The following is a 23262-nucleotide window of genomic DNA, read 5'->3' on the forward strand; positions in this document are numbered from 1 at the left end:
GCAACCTTATAAATATTTATGCAGGGTTCAAAGCCATCTGTCAACAATTAAAGTATATGTCACATTTAATAACATAGCCTGCATAGATTAGGATTACTATAATTAGAATATTACGCGCATATTACAGCTGCAGGGTGGATGAGCCATGCTTTCTGAAGAATCTCAAAAAAGGCTGCTACCACTTGATATTATTCTGCAGGATATTACCTGATTGCATCTGAATAAGTAATGCATAGACAGCTTTTTGAACTTGCTGCCAGCTTTTCTGAGAAAAGTCAGAATTCTTATCACATCTGCAGAAAGTCTACATGATCTACATCCTAGTTCTATCAAACCCATTGTGCAAAGTCTCTGATTGTAAGTGGTCTACTTATGTTACATTAAAAAAACTGTTCTATGTTAATGCAGAAAAGAGGCAGGGTAGGCAAAACTTAATGTTCTTGAAGTTTTTTGAAAATAAGTATGGGGCATATTTAGAAAAAGATCTGACAACTGTTCTGTAAGTAGTTTGGGATGAAGAGGTTTTTAAAGTGTAACGTTTCTTTGCTGGATAAACCAAATTTTGTGCAAACGTGTCTTTAGCACAAACATGCCTGCAGGAGGGTAGAAGTGTGGGACAGGAGGAAAATAGAGGTGGTGCAGTGTCTGACACACATCTTGTTTTAACCTTGTTGAGAATTAATTATGCGTGTGTAGAGGTGCTAAGATCCTGTGCTGGCCCTTAAAGTTGGGCTTAATTGGAACATAATGTGTGTGTGGTACACACTTGCACTGGCTGTCCACATAGAGGCCAATGACACCCTGGGGAGAAAAAATTATCCAGCATCTTAAGAGAGGCTCTGTACATTATACCTCTTAAATTATGTAGCACAGCTGAATGGAGTTGAGAGGCAAAAAGGAAATTACATGACAGTTTGTGAGCATGGGGCTTTGGTTCAGCAATGCTCAGCAGGTCTATGTGATATTTGTCCCCTCTTCTGGGATTTTGTTTTTCATGGCCTCTTTTTCTGCTAGTTACCCTTATTTCGTCTCTATTCTATATGCCCTTAAAATATTCCTTTCTGCAGAGCTTCTAGAGCCTTAAAAATAGGAGCATTAGAGAGGCGTGCTCATATGCAGCCTGGAAATGAAAACACCACCGAAGAGGGAGATTCAGGGATCTCTCTTTCCTGTGCTGTTGTTATTTTGGATTCATCCCTTTTCTTGCCTCATACCCTGTCCTTTTTAGGGGGACACGACCAGGGTGGCATATATTAAAGAATGGCAGGCTTCAAATTTATGTGCTGCATCTTGAGCATCTGGTGTAATGGGCTCTACCATATGGTTCCTAACCATACAGCTGAGTTATCACCAGAATTGCCAATAATTATATGCCTCCCTTGCAGAAGGGCAGGAGCAAAAAAGGGGAAAGAATAAAAAGCTGTGCCAACAAACTTATTGCAAGGCTGGCGCAAATTACATGTTGGTTGTCAGCTTTTATAACTGGTGCAGTATGAAGGATAATCTCTCTATCCTAAGGTGCTCACTGTTTATTAATAATTGTAGGATTCTGTTTGACTTCCATTATATTTAAGGGGAAATTGCTTTTGTAGAGATTCCCTCCCCTCAAAAATGTATTATTGTGAAAACGTTTATGCTTCAGTGTAGGATAAATTAAAATTGACATTTTTGTTCTATAGCAATTGAGTTCTGGCTTAAGCTTTATCGGTATATACAGTAAATAATCTTGTAGACCAATTAAAATATTGTGTATTTTTTTTAAATTAGAACATAGGAATTGTAAATGAGGAAATTTATTTTCATATATATGTGTGTGTGCGGGTGTGGGTGTGTGTATAGATACATATATGATAATTTACTTTTTCATATTTGAAGACACTCTTTAATGTAGGCAGTTCTCTCATTTCTTGTGCATGAGGTTTTTTATTTATGTATGTATACATTTTATCATCTGAGACACTGAATTTCTGGAGAACCTATTAAACACATCCAAGAAATAAAATTTCTGTTGCATTTATTCCTCCAGAAGTTTTGCTGAAAGACTTCACAGCCTCCCTTTTAGGGCCCAATGAATTGGAATTTTAACATAATGGGCTGAGAGATTTTTGTGCTCTCATATTTCCTTATTATTAATTTGGTAACAGGTGTCCATTTTATGAGTTTTTGCATGCCCACCCCCGCCCCCCAAATTAAGGCTCATTCACTTGTCAGTTGGTAGCATCTGTTGTCTATTCAAACCAGATACAAGTAGTTTACATGAATCTGATCCAATCTAAGACTTAAATACTGTAATTCTAGGCATGTTGTATAGAGCTAGGTTAAAAAGACAACATATAAGTACTTCAGTTCATGTCGTAAGTCTTTCATTAGCCAACTATGCTGTCATGGTTCTGTTTTCCTAGGTAAAAGAGGTGTCTTGCACATGATAGTGCATCATCTGTGCTGAAATATTAAAAACCTAAGAGTTCTTTCCAAAAGAAGGTTTGCCAACTCTGTTTGCTGCTGCTTTGACTTGCTTGTTTGCACTGTGCTGATATTGGTAACTAGCATCAGTTGCAGTGGCAAGTTGACATGCCAATCTTTCATGAGCCAAGTGACTTTGTTAAGCAGTTATCTATCACTTTGCATTGACCAAGATCCTTACCTTTTCTAGGCAAAAATGCAGAGCTGGGGTGCTTATATTTTGAGATTTAAGAAAGACACATAAGTGACTGATTGTGTTTCTCATGCCAATGTGCTCATTATTTTGCAGTAGCATCACCATTAATGCCTCTTAGTTGTTTATCCCAATAAGAAAAGCTGTTTCCTAATGGAATGTCACTAATTGATAGCAGTATTATCACCATTCATCAGTATCATGGCATTAACTATAGAGTTGTAGTATGGAACACACAATTCCCGTCACATTTACTGCTTATAATCTGTCAAGCATAAAAAGAAACAGCAGTTGAATCATACCCACAAGCCTTATTAGTTTTGGTTCCCTATATAATATCATCCTACTCCCTCTCTTTCAGAAGAGATTTCATATTTGGAGAGAAGAAACAGGATGTGATTACCCTGCAAGCTAGTCTAAAGCCACTGTTGTGCATAACAGTTTTTTCCCTAGTTGCTTTCTTCTGTTTGGTACTTCTCCATAACAGCATCTATTTCCTCCCATGGTTCGTTAGTGCTTGGGCTTTTGGTGATAATATTGTTGTACTGAGAACCAAAGGAATTATTGCAGGTATGTATTCTTTCCAGTTTCTGGAAGTCTGGCATCCATTGCTTATGACAGATAACAAAATTGACTGTTTCTCTCTTTCTGATTTACTGTTTCTTCCACTTCATTTAGATAAATGAACATTATTTTTTTCTGCATGATTCTCACTCAAGTCTGTAAAAAGTACTTAGATCATGGATAATGACCAAAAAAAAAAAAGAAAAAAAGAATCCAAACAATAGCTATTTGCTTCACCTACCAGTACTCACTTTCTATTAGTAAATATATTTCAAACTGTCTCTCTTTTCAGGCGTACAGCCTCTGCCACAGTTGTGTGAAATTGCTTGGGTGTCTCAAAAAACCCCTTTTTTGAGACAAAATGCCTTTAATCTTTCTCAGGGTAGTGTTCCATTTATAAAATGGTAAATGTGAGGTTTAATTATAATGTCAAATAGATGGAAATGAATTCATTTTCCCAGCTATATACAGTAGTAAAGAAGAATTTAATAAGGCAGTCACTTGCCTAAATTTAGGTGTGCCAGCCTTAAATTGACAAAAATTGAGTCAGCTCTTTGGCTGCACAGTAAAAAGGGAATTAAATAATTCCATTGCCCAAAATTTATACAATCCATCACTACTCCATCATGTAACCAATAATAATGCCACAGGCCCAACAGATTCTCAGATGTTGCCCTAAGCCAAAGCTTTGCACTGAGTGCTGTGTTACATTTGAATTAGTAGCTGATGAAGCAGAACTGAATTATGGTGTGAAGTCAAGAGGGAACTGGTACAGGAGAGTCTTAATAGTTTTCAGAAGGGATTTTTGTTGAACCTGAAATTCTTCTGAGCCCTGCTCATGCCAGGGTCTCTTGCTGCCATCTTTCCTTTCTCCTTCTCTCTTCTTAGCATTTCTTACTGGGAACTTTTTCTCCCTTTCTGCTAAACCCCTAAGACCTGAATGATGGGAACATTTTAGGAGTTGCTTCAGGCAGGATTCCTTTCTCCCAACCTGCAAGAAAACAACAACCACCTAGTATGTGAGAAGATCTGGGAAGGCTGCTTTTTCTTTTCCATGCTTTTACAATGGAACTTTCTACCATGTGCTGCCTGCCACTCTTCCTAGGGTTACCATACATTTTGGTTTTCCCAGACAGGTCCTCTTTTTTGGCCCCTTGTTCTGCACCTGGGCGGGGGGATGGGGGTGTTAAAATGCAAGCAAATGTCCAGGTTTTTGCTTTTCCTCTGCTTTTTGCTACGGGCTGGGGGCAGTGGGAAAGCTGATTGGCTATTAGGAGATCACATGCTCCCCACCTGGGCTCTGGTAGCTGCGAGAAGGTGTGTGCGTGTGCAAGCAAGCTGCTTGAGCAGCAGGATTAGGAGGGAGCAGGGGCCGTGGGTCAGAAGTGCAGGGCACTGGCAGGGCTGGCAGGGCAACAGGCTGTGAGATAGGAGTGAGGAGCACCAGGGGAGAGCAGGGAGCTGCGGGTCAGAAGTGAGGGGCACTGGTAGGGCTGGGGCTGGCAGGGGGCAAAACACTGCCCCCTACAATCATATACCCCTTCCCCACCTCCCGCCCCACAGGTGTCCTCTTCTTTTAAATTGAAAATATGCCAACCCTGAGTCTCTTCCCTCCTTGAGGAGGAGAGAGATGAGCAGGGTATAGGGGGTTAAACCAAAGTCCCCCCTATAGAGAAACTATTTAATGCAGATATGGAGAGGAAAAGAAAGGCAAGAAGGTACAGTGGATGGAACTGTTCTTGGGTTATTTAATTTGACCAAAGTACTTAGTTCTCTGAAGTAGAAAAATAAATGTCTACAGAGTTCAACTTCCACGGCAAAAGTAGGAAAAGCTAGTAATTGGTAATAGTAACTATCACCCATGGTGCATACAGTCTAAACACTCATTGGGCACATCCAGGTGAGTACACACATGTGACTTGCAGCACCGCTAACCTGTCTGTAGCTCCACACACCTCATGTGCCACATAAGCATTTGCTGCACTGCTAATTTGCAGTGTGGTGGGGGGTTTTTGACACTGGGGTCTCCCATCAGAAAAAGGTGGGTTGGCATGCATGGTGGCAGTGTGCCACACCCAAAGCTGAAGCCTGGCCAGCCAGAGCTACACTGACCAGGCTCTGTGCACCCAGATCACCACTGCTGGTGCCCTGGGAGGCCCCAGAACTCACAGGTGGTGGCTGCAGCCTCCCCTACTTCACCCGAAGCATTTCTCCCCTGTACTAACTCCATGTGCCAGGGCACACACTGGGGCCAAAAGCAATGGCATGAATTTGTTGAGCCACTTTTTTCCCCATGGGAACTGCACACCCCTGCTTATGGGGATGCAACCATCGTGTCTGAGTTTCAAACACATTTGCTGCTTCCCCACTCACCTAAATCTTCAATTTATTCCACCCAGGAGCTGTTCTGTTGTATATGGGCCATGCAGTCCGAGCGCACCTATTCCCACTTAGCTTATGAGGTATTCCTTTCTTCCTCTAACATGGTTTCTGAGGTCAGCACAAGTTCTGTGGGGGGTAGCTTATTCCTCACAAACAGAAGAAATATCTGCTACTGAATCCATTGGTGTCTGAGAGAATGAGATGTAGATCCTGGAAGCAGTCAAACTGATTGTGAACTAGTGCTTGATTCCTTCAGAGCCCTCCCCTGCACCGGGTTACCATGTGACCATGCCATTTACAGCACTAGAAAAACTTTCTTGTGTTATTGTCTGCAAACTACACTTTTTCTTAAAGAAACTGAATATAGGAAGTAACATTGACAAATATGGGCACCAGAAACAATATAATAGGACTTATTCACCTTATATATCCAAAAATAAAGAGGTTGGCCTAATGAAGATAAGGCCTATTTTAAAATTCTTTGGGGGTCCTTTTGTTTGCTTCAGTTTTCTGAGTCAAGAAGGTGAACTGAAGTAATAGTCTCAGCTTTTTCTCTGCAACAGGAGGAATAGAAACTTCTCATATATTTCTTGATTTATTACAAGGCTCAGGTATACGTTTAGGTTGTAATTGGCACCAAGAAATAGTATGCTGGCAGAGAAAGAATGCAAAGGAAGTAGAAAAACAAATAAAGGACTAATGTCCATAGATCCTGGTTTCCTCTGTTAAAAAAACCCCCCCAATTTTCAGTTTAAAAAAGTAACCTAAAATCCACATTTTTCCATCATTAAAATGAAACACCACTAATATATATATTAGTTATCTTTCATGTGGATTTTTGGGTTACTTTTCTAAGCTGAAAATTGAGGTTTTTTTAATCAGAGTAAACCAGGATCCCTGCTAATGTCGGAAGCTCCTATTCAGATAAAATGCCCATGGATTTCATGGTATCCATTTTTTATAAATAGTTCTTGTTTAGTTTGTGGTGAAGCCCTGCGCTGCAGGTTGACCTGTACTGTGTACCCCACTAGAGAGTCTTCCACCGTCTTGGGATGCTCACCTGCCGTGGCTTGGTGGAAATTCTGTGTAGAATTCTGTCCCATAGGAAGCAGAAGGCTCCATCCTCAGGGCTATTCCCTCTCAGGCAAATAGTTCACAGTAGCCTTGTACAAGATGCTGGGCCTATAATGAGGGGCTTCTCTGCCCCTGAACTTCTACCAGAGGCCTCCGTAACTATACAATTGCCAGCTCCCACTGTTAAGGGTTCACAGCTAGGGATCTAGGTACCATTCCACCCTGGGCACCTAGTGGGAATTCCTAGAAGTCCATCCAGTACAAAAATAAAAAAAAAACAATAGGGCAGGTGAAATGCTCCTCACTCTCTGTGGCCTTCTCTCTCTGATGGAGGGTCCCTCTCTTTACTGCTTCCGGTATTCCTTTAGCATTTCTGTTGGATATCAGCATTGGCTTCTGTTGTCCAACTGTAGCTCATTTCTCCTGCATCAAGATGAACCACCTGGGGTAAACTGGTGTCAGGTGTTTCCTTTCCTGGGGATGTGCACAACTCGAGCTGACTTTCCCAGCCCCCATGGTCCTAGATAGTGCCTCTTTCTCTAGAAGGCCCTGTTTCCCTGGGCAATTCTCTAGGATGTTGGACCAGGGCTGTGCTGGCCGTCACATGGCATACAGTGTTCCTGCCACCCATCCTAATGCTACTGGGGTTGTATGCCACCTAACCCTGAAGAGACTGGTAAAAGAAGGTTTTTACCCCTCATGTCTTTGGCCATGCCTTGGGGTGTCTTTGGAGTGCAGCATCACTACTGGCTTGCTCACTACTCCTCTCCAGCTGTTGCCGCCTCTCATCCTGGCACTGGTGAGATGGCTTGGTTCTTGGGGATTAGGGAGAAGGGGGCAATTGGGGAAGTTCCCCACTTGGCTCCCTCCATTCTTCTACAGCCTGTTAATTTATTCACCATAATTTTGTATGTGGCCTCTTATTGTTATAAGACAGCAATTAAGAACACTTTTTTTGTTGAATCTTCTTTTAAATGAACTTTATTTTGCAAATGTTAGATCAGTATTACAATCTTCACTCAACATAGTGCCTTTTTTTCTATTAATTGAATATTCTTGGGCCAGGTATAGACATCACACTTTTACCTGTATAAGTGATTGGAAACCAGTCTATACCTGTAACAGAACAGAAGTTCAGCACACACAGACTGGTTTTAAAAGGGTGGAACCTGGTCTAAGATTTGCTCCTGCATACCCCACCCTCCCCACCAAAGGATGAATGTATTCTGTTCATAACTGATCTAAACTACACCATTTACAGAAAGCTGCATAACTTAAATTAATTCCACCTTGGGCTTTTGAATGTCTGTACCTAGCCTTAGTGTTCTTCAAACCATTTGCAAACTGACAATATATGTCATGTGGTTAGGAGATTTAATTTGTGTTGCATTTTACAATAATATCTAGATAATGGTTGGAGCCCCATTGTACTAGGTACTATACAAACTCATAGCAAATTTTCCTTTATTCCAGGGTTTATCTGGAAAGTGTTTTTGTAGTCTAGTTCATTTAACTGGCGGGCCGAGAGGGTGTTTTGAGTTTGGAATTGTTAAAGCCAGAAAACTAATTTGTCCCTTGTTAAAACATGCCCATTATGGCAAAGGAAAAAGGCAGCCTTAGAAGGGAATCTGCCTTCTTGATCATAAGATAAGAAACTATAGTAGGGAAAAAGGAACTGATACTATTTAGTCAAAGATGTAGTAGGAATAGAAGAGGGCAATGCCCATTATCCAGAGAACAGAAACTCATTTTGTTTTATCTTCCTCCAAAGCACCCCCAGCTGAATATTATGTTCAGCAGAAATGTTACTGTAACCTCACTGTGGAGTAACAGTGAGCTCGGAAAACCTCAGAGAGATAACAGTAAATGGTCCTCAACTGAGGAAAGTATTGCAGCGTGAGGAAATTTGACAATGACAATAATTAGAGAGATAGGATGGTTCAAGACCTGGAGTCTGATAGGGTACCCAGTCAAAAGGGGTTAAATTAGGAAACATCTCCAATAGTTTGAGGGCTGTGTCAAAGGGAATAAAATGAAAATATGTGGTCTGAAAAGCAGTTTACTTGTAGTATTCTAAAAAAGTGGAAGCAAGCTTTATCGTCTCATGCTAGATGTTACATCTACTGTTTCATTTTGTTTTACTTGGATCAGTTCTTAATACAACTTGTGTTTTTTTCCCCCCATTCAGTCATGATGTTTTGGGGATATTTGAGGGTTTGATGTAAGCTATCTAGAACAACAGATCTTCAACTTTCAAACAGGTGGGGTGAGAGGTGTTGAAAATCTATACAAATACAGGGATTTGTGGTTTGGGGGTTTGGGGTTTTTTTTTAAAGCATCAGCTAAAGAGTCTTCTCATAATATGCACCAGGACTTCTTATAATGGCAACCAACAGGTGTGGTGTCTGGGAAAGGTTTAAAGACAGATGAGGAGAAAGGGTAAAACATGATAACTGAACATGATGTATTTTTTTTTAATATTTGTGTGGTTGCACAACTGACTTGGGAAGAACAAACCAAAAAAGATATGAGACTACACTGGGCTTTGCAGTTCAAATGGAGTCAATTGAACTGCAGAGGGGTTCAAGTTCAAGAGAAAGAGAGAGAGAGAAAGAAAGAGTTTTAAGTCACTTACTGTCGTGTATTCTATGTTATCTTCAAGAAGTCCTGAAATGGGCAGAGAATGTCAGTCTCTTAACTACAGTCATACATAATGTGTGTTAGTTCTGCAATTTTTATTACCTAGATAGATGAAAGTGCAAGCTTTGAGCACTGGTTTAATGTTGCTCTCATCTGTTATCACAAAAATGACTGACTTATTCACTTCATTTCCTGAGACCTATTTAAATCTGTGTAAAGACCTGCTAGCAAGAAATCCGTAGTACATTCTTAAAGAAAAAATATTTTTCCAAAAACTTTCTGGATATATATAAAATCAGAAGTGACTTGAAATAATATATACCCATGTTCACTGAACTTGTGCCAAGCTCTTTGCTCCTCTGCTCATCAGTCATTTTATAAATTAATGCCTAGAAAGAAGGCTAGACTACCCATGACTGAATTGGTCTAGAAACAGTGAGCTGAGGAGGTTTGCTTGTAAAATTCTCTCTCCAAGAAATTCAGACATATTTGCCGTCTTGCTGCCTTTAGTACATGTTGCAAAGTTTCTGTCTTGGAGAAAACTGTCCTCTATCATTCTGGTTAATAAAGGAACGAGATAAGGTTATGTTTGGAGGATGAATATGAGATGCATGTTTCAAGACCTTTGCATGCTGGGGGGAAAGGGAAAATAATAAAATACGATGAAGGATCCTTTAGTAAGCTTTTCTTAGAGTTAATCTGTTAAATGGCTGGATTTATGGTGATTAGATGCTACAGTAAATCCTATGATTAGAAAATAGATTACCAGGCCACAGAACAAGCAGAAGATAAATAGCAGGCTGATAAATGAGTCTGGGGTTTTATTATGCACGGCTTATCTATGCACTAACTGTACAGACTTCATAGTAGTAAAAGGATATTGATATCTCATGTGGCACAGTTTATAACTGGGCAACAAGAAGTTGTTTCACAAGATAATGATTATAATGATGTTTATTTGGGCTCACCAGAGGTTACTGGAGCTTATATTTGGCATGTTGTATTGTGTGTTTGTGGGTGTGTCCATGCGACGCCAAACGGTGACATTGCTACATCACTACATCACCGTAGGGCAATGTGTAGACATACCCTGTAGACATACCCTGTATGTGGGGGTTTTTTAACTTTAATGAAAGCAACGTTTTCTCCACTTTCATTGAAGCCTTCCAATGTAAAATTTTAGCTCTTTTGTGAAAAGTAGAAAACCAATATATTTTCATTAAGAAATTACATTAATCATGAAAACTGCATTTGGGTGCCTCATTTTCCTGTGTTTCTCATAGGCTGGATCCCTAAGTTGTCATATATGTCTACACTATAGTACTTCACCTCCCACACTATCACTTCCTGAATCAGAGGAAGTCCAGCTGTGGAATTCAGCCCATACATGAGATTGGGGACATCAGATCACCATGTTAGTTTCCTTAAGATATTGTGGTCATTTATCCAAACTGAACTATTCTGAAATATTAGCATTTAAACATTCAATTTTTTATTTGGGGGAAGGGAGCAACTTTTTTTTTTTAACAGAAAGCAGTCTCTTTACATTGGAAACTTTTTGTTTTATTTAAAAGCTTTGGCAAAAATATATCAGCCATAGTAAGCTTATTTTTTAACTAAGTATTTCAGATCCTGGTTAATATAACAAGAGCGGCTAATATAAATATTACTGACATTAATAGCCCAATAGTACCATGTGAAGTTTTGAGGTACTCCATTCGTAAAGCTCATCGTTCTTGTGTGGATATATATATTTCCCCAAATATATATTTTCAGAGTATATATTTTTCAGGATAGTCTCCTATCCTTTAAGGAGCATGATTCTTTAGGGGGGGTTACTATAGGGTTTGGATATATTGACTTCATAACAGACATGTTTACAATTGAAGGGCTACATACCTGTTGGTTTAATTAGGTAAACTGGATTCACTGATGGAGTCATAGGGTGGTGTTAGCAACTACTAAATAAAATTAAGAATAAGAATTTGCAGGTAAATTAAGTTAAGAATATATCATAAGTCTATCAAGCAATTGAAGATAGTGTATAGTGAATAATAGAATGTTACAGCAAAAGAATGAAACAAATAATAATGGTCATTTTTCTTTCTTGGGAGATATAAAATGGAAGATAAGTAACCTAAATGCAAATGGGAATTTTCTTAATTTTTATCATTGAAATCTAACTGGCATCAGATCATTTTTCAGGTTCCTTCAGGTTCCTTGCTCACTGGGGAGTCAATCAGTTGTAATTTTCTGCAAGAAAAGTTAGACTTTAATAAATAAATATTTTCATTAAAATGATGATTTACTTCAACAGGTTCGAATTTTAGAACCAAAAAAGATAATTTTGATATTTTTTTCTGACCTTCTGCTTCACATAGGCTATTGAATTCCACTAACTTAATTCCTCCTTAAAAATCAATACTGTGCCTCAGTTGGAGAATATCTTTTTAGAAGAAGAAAAATCTTGATTGTAAAAATTTCCATTTATGGGGAAGCCACTGGTAAATTGTTCCAGTAGATAGTTATTGTCACTGTTAAACTGCTTGTCTAAATTTGTCTAGCTTCACTTACCAGACGTTGGATCTTATGCCTTTTTCTGCTGTCTTAAAGAGCCCTCTAAAATCAAATTTCTCTCTCTCATTTGATTAAATCACTCCTTGACCTTCACTTTGGTAAACTGAATAGATTGAATTTGAATCTTTCATTCTAAGAAGAGTTTTCCAGTCCTTGAATCATTGTCATGGCTCTTTTCTTGAACGTTTTCCATTTTTTCAATATACTTGAACTGTGAATACCGGAACTACAGACCATAATCCAGTAGAGGTAGCAACACCATCAAATAGAGGTAACATAGGTACCTGCTGCTTCTTCAATATTTCTCTCTTTACTTGTGCAAGGCTATCCAGTTTGACCTCTTTGTCATACATCACACTGAGAAATCATGTTCAACAGATTATCCATCTTGATTATGGATTTTTGGGGGTGTTTATTTGAGGGTTCCTATTTCTCAGAATAGTCTCTTATCCTTTAAGTGGCTTTTTTGGTTATGAACTCTAGATTTGGATATATAGAAATGCACTTCTGGGGTTTTTCACTCAGCTTACAAATGATCTTTTGTTTTTGTCATTTGCTATTTTCACAACCTTTGCATCATCTACAGAGTTTAACTCCAATGATTTAATGCTTTCTTCTAAGTTGTTGATAAAGTGTAAAGAGACAAAAACTGATTCCTGTTGGCCCACATTAGAAAAGTACGTACTGAAAGCTGATTTCCCACAATTATACTTGTGTTAGTTTGGATAGCTTTAAATGCATTTAATGTATGCCATGTTTATTCTGTTTCATCATAATTTCTTAAGTACTTTGTTGTCTAAAGAGAAGCCAAATACTTATAGAATTCTAGTTATAATGGCTTTATCAACCAAAGTTACAATAAAAAAAAACTTCTAAAATACATTAGATTTTAAGAAGGTAAATTTGATAAGCTTTATTTTGATTACTATTAATTTATTATCCTGTTTTACTGCTATTCTTAATGGAATCCCATTTCATCCGTTTCATTTATCTTGCCCAGTATAAATATTAGAACTGTAACTTTTAAAATCATATTTTTAGATTATGTATTAATATAACATCTAAAGAACAATTTGAAATGGAAAGTTTTAAATCAGAAAACTGAAACTTTAATTTTGAAACCATGAAAATGATTAATTTTCCTCCCCTTCCCTCTCCATCTTACTTTGGAAATAAGCAATTTGGCTAAATCTACACAAATCGGGGGAAGAAATTCATATTGATTTTCATTTTTGAGGGGACTGGGGAGGAAGGGATTGTGCCTTTTGACTGAAAATTTTCACATAGTACAAACATTATATGATGTTTACATTTAAATGTTTATAAACTAAACTTTATAAAATGATATACTAAAGAAAAGAAGATTAGAACTACTTAAAAGTTTTCAAAGAAAATAAAGTTAATCTTAAAATGTTAGTTAAGCCTAAATGTTTTATGAAGAACACTTTGGTTTTATGAACTTCCACTAAATCCATTGAAACGGTCTTGTGGAACCCAGGCTGTATTCCTGCTGGTCTAGCCTGCACCTAAGAATACTGGAAGCTGTACCCCTTGCAGCTGCTTAGTGAAACTGACTTTCCTGTCAATTTCAGTGTGGTTGTAAGAAGCAAAACTGACAAGGACCTCAATTCAACTGAGCTTTTGTAGGGTCTAGGAAAAATTCCAGCTCACAGAAAATTCCAGATGTTTTGGTTCATTCTAACTGAGACTGAAACCAAACTTAAATCCCATGAACCAGGAGTCCTGGTTTTAGGCCAACTCTTGAAAGATGTCAGTTACTATTGCTTAATTTCTGGGTTACAAAATGAAGCACTTTATGGCATTACCTTTCTTTATGACTATCACAGTATGAAGATAGCATGTGTACTTCAGTCTTGTCCAACTGGACCATACATTACGTCTCTAAAATAAAATCATCTCTATTTTCTGCATCTTCTTAAATTACAGCTTTATTTTGTACTGAAGCAGTTTTAAAATATAAACTAAACATTCTAAAAACCTCTAATCCTTTGAGTGAATCAGACAAGCTTTGAAAAATCTCACAGACCTTAATGTACATTGAATAAATAACTTTTTATTAGTACTAAGTGGGCACTTCTACATATGCCCATTAATGAGCATTAGCCTATTTTAATGCGCATGAAGCATCACCCCCCCAAAAATGAACTATTTAGTAAATGGTCATTAAATAGGCTAATGAGCATTATGCATCGCTTAAAAACCATGCTGTTTAGTTAATGTACCTTAAGACAGGCTAATGTGGATTTTCCTAGTACCTCACAATGGAGGTACAAGATTTAACATGCATTAACTAAAGCACGTTAATGCACATGTAGATGGGTCCACTGACCCATGCTTTGCAGACAACCACTAGTGTGCTTATATCTAGGACAGTATTTTATTTGTATAATTATGATAATAGAATGAAGAGAAAAAAAATTAAAAAAGAATTAAGTGTTCTTTCATTTTTTTAAATCCATACTAGCATGGGTACAAAGGGTTGTAGGATATTGTTTTTTGATGTCAAATTGGCAGTGTAAGAGAAGAAGACACGCCATTGTAAGCTGTGATCTTATGAGATGTCTCAAACTAGGCAGAGGTTAGCCAATACAATATGAGATTGCCTTGTAGAGACATTCATTTTTTTCCTGGGAGAGTTACTGCTCTTCCAGGAAAATCGTAAGTGTACATATGTTGAGACTTTTTTCCCAAACTAAAAATGGCTTCTCCAGGAGAAAGAGGGTTAAATCACTCCCAGGAGAGTTTCTCCTGGGAAAGCAAATGTCTGTACATGCCAGGGCATCTCTCAGAAGAGAACATAGTCTTCCATCATCACCACCTGCCCCTACAACCTTTTTCCCTTGGAGAGACAGGGTGTCACATTCTGGAAATTGCAGCTTCATCAGGGAGAAGACATCCCTTTCACAATCTCCACATTGTGCTGCAGGGCAACACAGGTTGATCACGAGTAGTCTGGGGCAGTCAATTAGGGCTACCCTATGAACTGATGTCATCTGTCACCAGGCTGACTAAGGGGGCCTACAGAGAATGCTGAAATGTGCACACAGAGGTTTCCCTGGCTGCCCAGTGTCAGTACTGTTCTCTGCTCTTCAGGTCCTTAATATTTGAATGTCCATATATGCAATTTTGGGTAAGTTTCTGCATCAGGAGAACACACTTGGAAGAATTCTCCCAGATTATTTGAATGTGGATGCAGCCATAATTGAGTGACTACAGCCGGCTATGTTTATGATAAGTCAGTACGTGGAGATATTGCTTACTCCGAGTCAAAAAATGTTTAGTGCCTCAGTGTGATGTGATAGAGAACTGAGTTTTTAGAGATGCTGTCTTTCAGACGAGATGTAATAAGCCCTAAAACTGATATAATAATCCTATATGAACGTTTAAGGAACTCTTGGAATCATAAAAACATCTTCTTGACTTGCCTCTGGAATTTCCATGGCAGATAGTATGCTTTTGCTCTCCTATGCTTGGTTTCAATTCATTTGAGGCAATGAAGATGCCTAGAGTGTGTCTGCAACTACTGCTGTCTGACACATTGGAAGTGGAAGATGTAGAGTCACAGGCAAATGTGTGGGACAAAGCTGTGTACCTGCACATTCAGGAGTGCTGTGGAGCCAGTATGGAAACACCTTGAACATAGAAGTGATTTGCTCTACCTTAGTTGTTCAGCAGTTCAGATCAAGGTTTTAACTCAATCCTCTAGACAATGATAGGGTATTTTTTTAGTATTAATTTCTGTGAACCATGACATTTGCTAACAGAAATCAGTATGAAAAATGCAAGCACCATCTAACCTTTGAGAGGCTGGCTGTTACCCACCAAGATAAAATAACATTTACTGGAAGGCCTGTGTATAGTCTGTTTTCCAAACTACCGTAGCAGTTTAGATAAGTATTAGAGACTCATGTAAAGCTTTGGGTGCTCATTCTAACTGATGGGTGAACTTCTTGAAGCTTTCTTATCTCTGTTGAAAACTGTCATGCTATATTTTGTGCTTTCAGCTGTTGCAAGGGAAATCTCTCCCTAAGTATGAGAGGTGGGATTTCCTACAAGTGGGCAGTGGTGGAAGCAAGGATGAGCAAATCAGTGGAGACTGTGATGATGAGGATGGTTGTGGAGGATCAGGAAGTGGAGAAGTAAAGCGAGTCCTGAAAATTACTAAATGTAAGTTCATGTTTCTAATTTAAGGTTTTTTAAAAAGAAAGAACCAGTATGTTTTCCTCCATGGGTGACTGGTGCCACCGGAGTCAGGGGGGGTACATGCCCTGTGCCCTCCCAGCGACCAGTCAGTGACCAAGGGGAGTCCCCACAAACTTATCAACCGGGGGTGTTCCCCCTGCAGCCACTGTGACCAGGAAGCGGCTGCAGTGCTCCCAGAAGTAGCGGCTGTGGTGCTCCCAGAAATTCCACTTCCTGGCTTGCTCTCCGCTCCCACCTGTTCCCACTTCCCGTTGCCTAAGCGGGGAGCGCAGCCTGTCAGTGGGTGCACCAGTGCTCTCAGGGGGTGCACATGCACCCCTCTACACATTGCCACTGTTTTCTACTGAGGACTCCTGTTGATCTACCTGCTTATATAAAGTGTATGTTATGGGGATCACAAATACCTTTATCCTTATATGTATTCACCATGTTTGGCATACTACAGAATGTGCTATCTGAGAAACTATATTTTAATCCATTTATATAATGTTACAGCTTTGTCTTGGTTGTGATAAGCTACTGGTTTGACATTGGGTATAAAATTTTCATATCTGCCCTGAAAATATGGAAGTAAGCTATAATAGTGTATTTGGTCAATGATACAATGCTGTCATAATAATACATTGCTCACAGATCAGTGAATGTTAAGAAAGAACTAGGTGAATAATTGACTTCATCTACTATGGAACTATTCATATGTATTAGTTTTGTGAAGAAAAATATTTGTAAACACTCAATATTAGTGGGAAATAAAATAGTAGTTAGCTATAACATCGAAGGTGCTGATTGCCATTTGCTATTAATGTTCTACTTTGCATGTGCTTTCAAATATTCTTGTGGAATTTTCAAAATATAACTTAAATGTTTGGTAAAGGATTGATTATATAGTTCCAATTGAATTGTAAATTTTGTGATTTGGATACTTATCTTCCATAACTATTTTTTGATCATCTCAGCTTTGAAAAAGAAAGTTAGAAATTCAAAAGTTCTTCTTCAGTATATTTATTCTGTAAGGTACTTTATGGCATAAGCAGCATGAATAAGATTATCATTTTGTAAGATTGATTGGGTTAAGAAGAGGTGTAGTGAAAACAGTAGGAAACATGCACTTCCTTTCACTTTTATATTGCATTAGATTTTGCATGTATCCTCAATTACTTTTGTTTTATCTGGAAAGCCAGATGACTTTTTTTTTTATCCATTCGTCATCTAATCTTATCTTTCCTCTATGTTTGGCTCTACATAAGAACTCTGAAATCACATACCACAGGGATGGCCAACAGGGATGGCCAACCTGAGTCCGTGAAGGAGCCAGAATATAGCAATATGCATTGCCAAAGAGCCACAGTAATATGTAATGATGTGAGGTAATAGCTATGGAAGCTGGTCACTGTGTGCTTGTGCAAAGATTCAAGGAGACACATATTAACTTCTGAAGAGCTGCATGTGTCACTGGAGCTGCTGGTTGGCCACCCCTGACATACCATATCCTGATTATAACTATTTCTTCCACTTCGGGGTGGGCTTCTAACTGTGTGAATTTATGGAAACAAAAAACTATGCTTGTCCTGTGGATTCAGAGCAGGCTTTAAATGTTGTAGAGAACAGGTCTATTCATACACAACCCTTTCTAAACTTTAGTCTCTGAGTCCATGCAAGTTTCTTTTGACAGTCAAACCCATAAATCTTTCTGGAAGATTTTTTGTGGTCACCGTCCATACTCCTAATTGCATTGTTTTCTGGTTAATAACTTATCTTGTTTTGGGCTTCTGTATCAGTATGTCTATGACTCCTGTGTCAGTGTGGGAGGCCTTCTTTTCTTTCTTTCTCTTTAAAAAGCACCAAATGAACATATCAAAATGATTTGAATGAATTTTCAAACTAAAATGCAGCTCTCAATTATTACAGAATTTGACAGGAACCAGCAGACATCCATCCTAACCAACTAGATATATATATACAGAGATATATATAAATCCACTGTGCTATAAATATCAGTGGACTGCCTATTAACTAGCTAGGATTTCATTGCTGCTAACTTTCAATTTTTGATAAGCAGGCAGCATGCAGAAATGATGTAGGGCAAAGAAAATGGGAAGATTGGTCACATTTCTACTTCTGTATAATGCAATGGCTTAATTCCTAGTCTTCATCTATATTGATATATGGATGAACCTAACTATAAAGTAGCTTTAAAAGATTTGAGTAGCATAGCGATTGAGCCAAGGCACCAAATAGTTTGAATATTTTAATGTGAAGTAGGACTGTAGTGTTGTATTTCTAAACACATACTCTGACTAAATATTAATTTCACTAGAATGGTTCCCTCTTTATTCTAGCAATTTGAAAACTTGCTTTCCTGTCACTGACATTCACTCCTTTAATAAAATGATACAGTATAGTTTTGACCTTTGATTATCAAAATGGTGACATGTAACATATAGCACCACATATATCTATATTTTAATAAATCCTTGTTTTTGAAAGTCAAAGCAATTAATTAGTCAGATTCAGTATTTTTAGGCTCTATAATTGTTTTAACTTTTCTGATTTTAAGAACAGAAATACATTAATGTATTTATTTCAAAGAGAGACACTATATTCAAATGACTAAAGTAAACAATGAGGCAAAGTCTTGATACTTTGTCAGTTTTATTCTGCACTAACCTAAGTTTCCCCATGGGCCTAATTCAAGCATCACAATAAACTACCATTTCCTAGTAGCCTCACCCCTGACCACCCACAAAGAAAGTGAGAAAGAGAAACAAAGCAAAAGAAAGAAAGACAAAAGGAAGAAAGAGGAGGAAGAAAAAAACCTGGAAAATTCAATAGAGAACAAAAAACAACACACTCATCACCTCCTGTATTGATTTTGAGCCCATTTTCAGACTTTCCTACAAACAAAAATAATTCTGATAATGGTCTTCTGACTAGGCAGTAACAGCTGTCAAAATTCAAACAAGTTTCTCAGGTGAACAGTAAATTTCTGGAAAATAAGATAAATTAATTCTTGTGATGTCCCTCTTTATTATTTTTTTAAGTGCACAGCTTCATAAGATGCAAAAATTGATAAATCTCTCATCCAAAGGATGAAAAAAAACAATCCCTCATCCTAAAAAAGAATGAAACAAATTGGTTTACATTCTCTTCCTTGCTGTAATGAGTCTTACAAGAGAAAATATTGTCTTGCTATATGCCTCATTCATTTGACTATTGGTTTATTATACTTTATCCTTGCTAGATTTCTGTAAACTGCAACTAATCTAGGTAACATATGGGGGATCAAAGATAACAGCATTTGAAAACACTGGATGTTGTGCCCTCCCAAATACAGAGGATGAGCCATCATGTCAGATATTGTATTACCTTTAAGATCTCATTTAACTTAATTCTCTTGTTCCCAAGTATCCTTTCTTTTTTTTCAGTTCCTTTTGACTACTTTAGCCTTTTGGACTACCCTCTTCTTTCTACATCCTCTATGCCAAATACCCTTCTGTCCTATTTTTAAATTGGCACTTAAGCCCACCACATATACAATTTCTCGTTTAGTCCTTCTACACAAGTATCTCACAATCACGAGGGCCAGCAATTTGTCCCCTCTTTCATCACCCTTGGTAGACGCACCCACAACTGGGCACAATCTTATTTAAAATTAGTCTGAGTGCTGTGTTGTGAGAATGGGGAGAAAACTCTGGTTTGTGGCACTGTAATTAAGGGTCAGATTGATCAGTTGCAGGTTATTTAAATTATTGGCACCTTAAATGTATTTTTCTGTGAAGCTTTTTAGGGAGGATTTTGAATAAAAACAGGGTGATTGGCTGGCACAAAATACATGGGAAGACCATTTTAAAGTCCCCCAAATCAGAAGCACTACTAATTTACAAACAACTCATTGATGTTGTCTTGGTACCTGTAGTTACAGAGGTAAGAATCAGATGAGTGATTAAGAGACCAGATTGAATCATTTCACAGAGTGACTGTGAATATGAAGGATTAGGTTTGCAGAATGATGAAGGTCTGAAGTGCAGCTGGTATTAATCCACATGGTGGGTAAGACTTGGAAATTAGAGCCCTGGGGACATACTTTCCAGCAAAAATAATCTGTTTTTGGTTCCTTAGTCTGGAACTTGACTGAAAAGTATCTGTGAGTGTAGACATACAAGAGATGAAAGCATGCCAGATGAATTGCAGTAATAGCTGGGGTGATCTGATATTCTCCATATGTAGTGTACAGTATTTTCTCACTGTCATGTGTAGTCTGGATTCCCAAGCTTTTTAAAAAAATGTTATAATAAATGTCTTTGCTGTTTAACAACAAAATTAATAGTGTATTTTTTTATCCAGTTATAGAAGAGCTGGTCCAGAGAGAATATTCTATCATGGTTATACCCAAGAGGCCACAATCAAAATGGGCATCCTGTACAGTCTCTCTCCAGAAGTGCTCACCACATAATTAAACAAGGGAAACAAATGCTAATAGGCAGACAACCCGCAGACTAAAAGAAATATATATTGTGCTTTAAATGCATGCCCTGCAAATATATCAACTGAACCTTTTCCAGCCTGTTGTCCAGCTTAACCAGCCAGTCTTCTGTACCACTTATTTCCAGTGGCCAGTCCATCTCCAGGTAAATGGTATCTGCATGGCTATAGGCATCTAAAAGGGTATGGTAAATGCTGTCTACAGCAGTAGCACAATGAGGGGGTGCAAGTAGGGCACCAGACCTGGGAGTGGTGTACAAAATGCCCTTGACACTGGCAGTGCACAGCTGCCATTTACCTCTCTGGGCTATGGAAAATTACTACCGTCTCCCAGTGTTTCTGGGGAATTATGCTGTAAAATCCTTTACTAAAGTGGAGCATGTCATTTTGTAAGTGAAACATGAGCTTAGTGTTTAAAGTTTTATTTTTCTTGTATGGAGCACTGAACTTTTTAACTACATTCCAGTAGAATTAAATGTTCTTATTGAAGGGTTGTTAATTTTTTTATTTGTTTCTTCAAGTACTACATCATCACTTAGTTCAGAACCCCTATTCTTTTTCTTTCCTTCAGAAAGAAGAATCTAAATATTGAATGAGGACAAATGATACATATACTTCAGTTCTTTTATCTGCCTAGAATTGGCACAATAAACCAGTTCTATTTTACTTAAAATATTTGTATTTAGCTGTATGCTTGTGTTTGTCATTTAATAAAACAGCACTACAACTTTTCTCCCACTCACATCCTTTAGAGTTCTCCATTTGGTTGGATGTATTCCCTTTATACAGGAATTTAAAAGTATATAGATTACTTTAAGAAAGTCATCCCAAGGGATGTCGGGGAGGCAGGATTGCCAGGGGATCACAGCATCATCTCTGCTTCTTTGAAATCTGAAAAGTAGAGTATCTGCCCACATTGGTGCACACCGTATAATATTCACCTAACCCTTAGCAGAAAGAGCTTTCACATGCAGCTTTTGTGCAACACATTGGACTGCCACTCAAAATTAATTTTATAGCCCACAGAGGGAGGCTTGGCATTTCATATCCTGCCAGGTCCATTCTACTTAGTACCCTACATTCTGCCTCACTGAACAGGAAGTGTTTCTGTAATTGGCTCTCTGGTGCTCCATAATTGCCTCTCTGGTGTTCTGCCAAAGTTCAGGTGGAGCCTGACAGACAGTGGATTACTTGTTAAATCATGGAGAGCCTCTGTGTTCTCCATATGGAAAAGACTTCCATCAGATCAGGACTTTCCTTTCCTGTACCCTGAGAACTGTTAAGAGATTACTTTGTCTGGTGAGGGGAAAGGAAAAGAAGACCAACTCCTCACTTCCTTCCCCCGGCCAGATGGAGAAGCAGGAGACATTGAGCTTCTTCCCTTTCAGAAGATGGTGGGGCCTCAGAGCCCTCCCCAGCTGACAAACACTCCCTTATCACTACAGTTATAAAACCCTATAGTCTGACTTCCCAGTCTGGGAAAAAATCGTAAAAATCAAGCTAGGTTGATACCCAGTCTATCACAAGATATCTAGGCCATCGTTTGTCAGTTAGTCACATAGAAAGGGTCACTTTTGCCCTCAGCACCTCACTACCAAGCCATCAAAGAAGTATATGGAACAAAAAGCAACTGCTTTTCCCTACCATCCACTTTTACACCACCTGAGTTGAGGCCAGCTCCAGCAAGAACCTGTATGTTCAGGGACATGTTAAAGTGAGCGGGGTGGGGTGGCGCTTTATCATGGTGAGGTGGATGTTATACATAGTGACATGAAACTGACCAATGGACCCGATGCTCCTATGAGCTCACTAGCCTAACTGATAAAACAGAAAACTAAACAAAAAAATCTATGTAAAATGACTTAGTCTACTGCATTTGAGTAGCATAACTAGGAGAGTGGGGGGCGGGGGTACACCTGCCCCGGGCACAGATTTAAAAGGGGCACCAGAATGAGGAGCCCACACAGTAGGCATTGCTCAAGGCACTGTGTAGGGAGCCTCTGTTGCAGCAGCAGCAGCAGCAGACAATTGAGCCCCTGCTGGATCAGCTGTTGCATTGATCTCATGCCCAGCAGCAGGATCCAGGGTCTTTGTGTCTCTCAAGTTGCTCAGACCCTTCTCTCTTTCTCTGCACAACGTCCCCCTGATTTGCCCAGGGCACCAAAATAGTCAGTTAACCTTCCTGGCATACAACATCTTTACCTAAACAGCAGCCAGTGTCTTAAGACCAGAACTTGAACCTTACAAGGCTGCAGCTCAGTAGTAGCCATAGGGACATAGTTGGTGTCACCTGTTTGGTTGACTCTGAGTTTGCTGGGAAGTAATGATTCTTTCAGCCTCTGCACCTAGCTTCTGTCTGCTTTGGGGTGGGTAGCTGTGGCAGAGTCAATGGCCCTGCTTTGTGATTACTACTTGCTATTTGCTGGGATGTATTATGGCCAGGTTGCTGGCACCCCAACTTGTTCTGAGCTCCGACCCTACCACTACCTACCATTCACACGTCATAGGTCTTTTCTGCCTAGGCGTGGACGGCTTAAAAATACCCTGCCCTTCTAGACTTTGCTCTGAGTATATGGCTACAGTTAACCTGAGAGATTGTGAACAGGGTTATGAGGGCACCTAGACTGCTCTCAAAGGTGTGACAGTAGCTTGAGCAGCAAAAG

General features: G+C 38.8%; 1 protein-coding gene across 1 annotated transcript in view; it reads left to right on the forward strand.

The window, feature by feature from the left end:
• The window catches only part of GPC5 (glypican 5), a 1496686-nt gene that overhangs the window by 862844 nt on the left and 610580 nt on the right, over positions 1-23262 (forward strand). The window contains exon 7 of the mRNA XM_019524895.1: positions 15919-16081. Coding sequence (XP_019380440.1) covers positions 15919-16081 — 163 coding nt within the window. The remainder of the gene's footprint in view (positions 1-15918; positions 16082-23262) is intronic.

Source organism: Gavialis gangeticus, unplaced genomic scaffold, assembly GCF_001723915.1.
Source record: "Gavialis gangeticus isolate Ggan-Ray unplaced genomic scaffold, GavGan_comp1, whole genome shotgun sequence".
NCBI classification, from domain to species: Eukaryota; Metazoa; Chordata; order Crocodylia; family Gavialidae; genus Gavialis; species Gavialis gangeticus.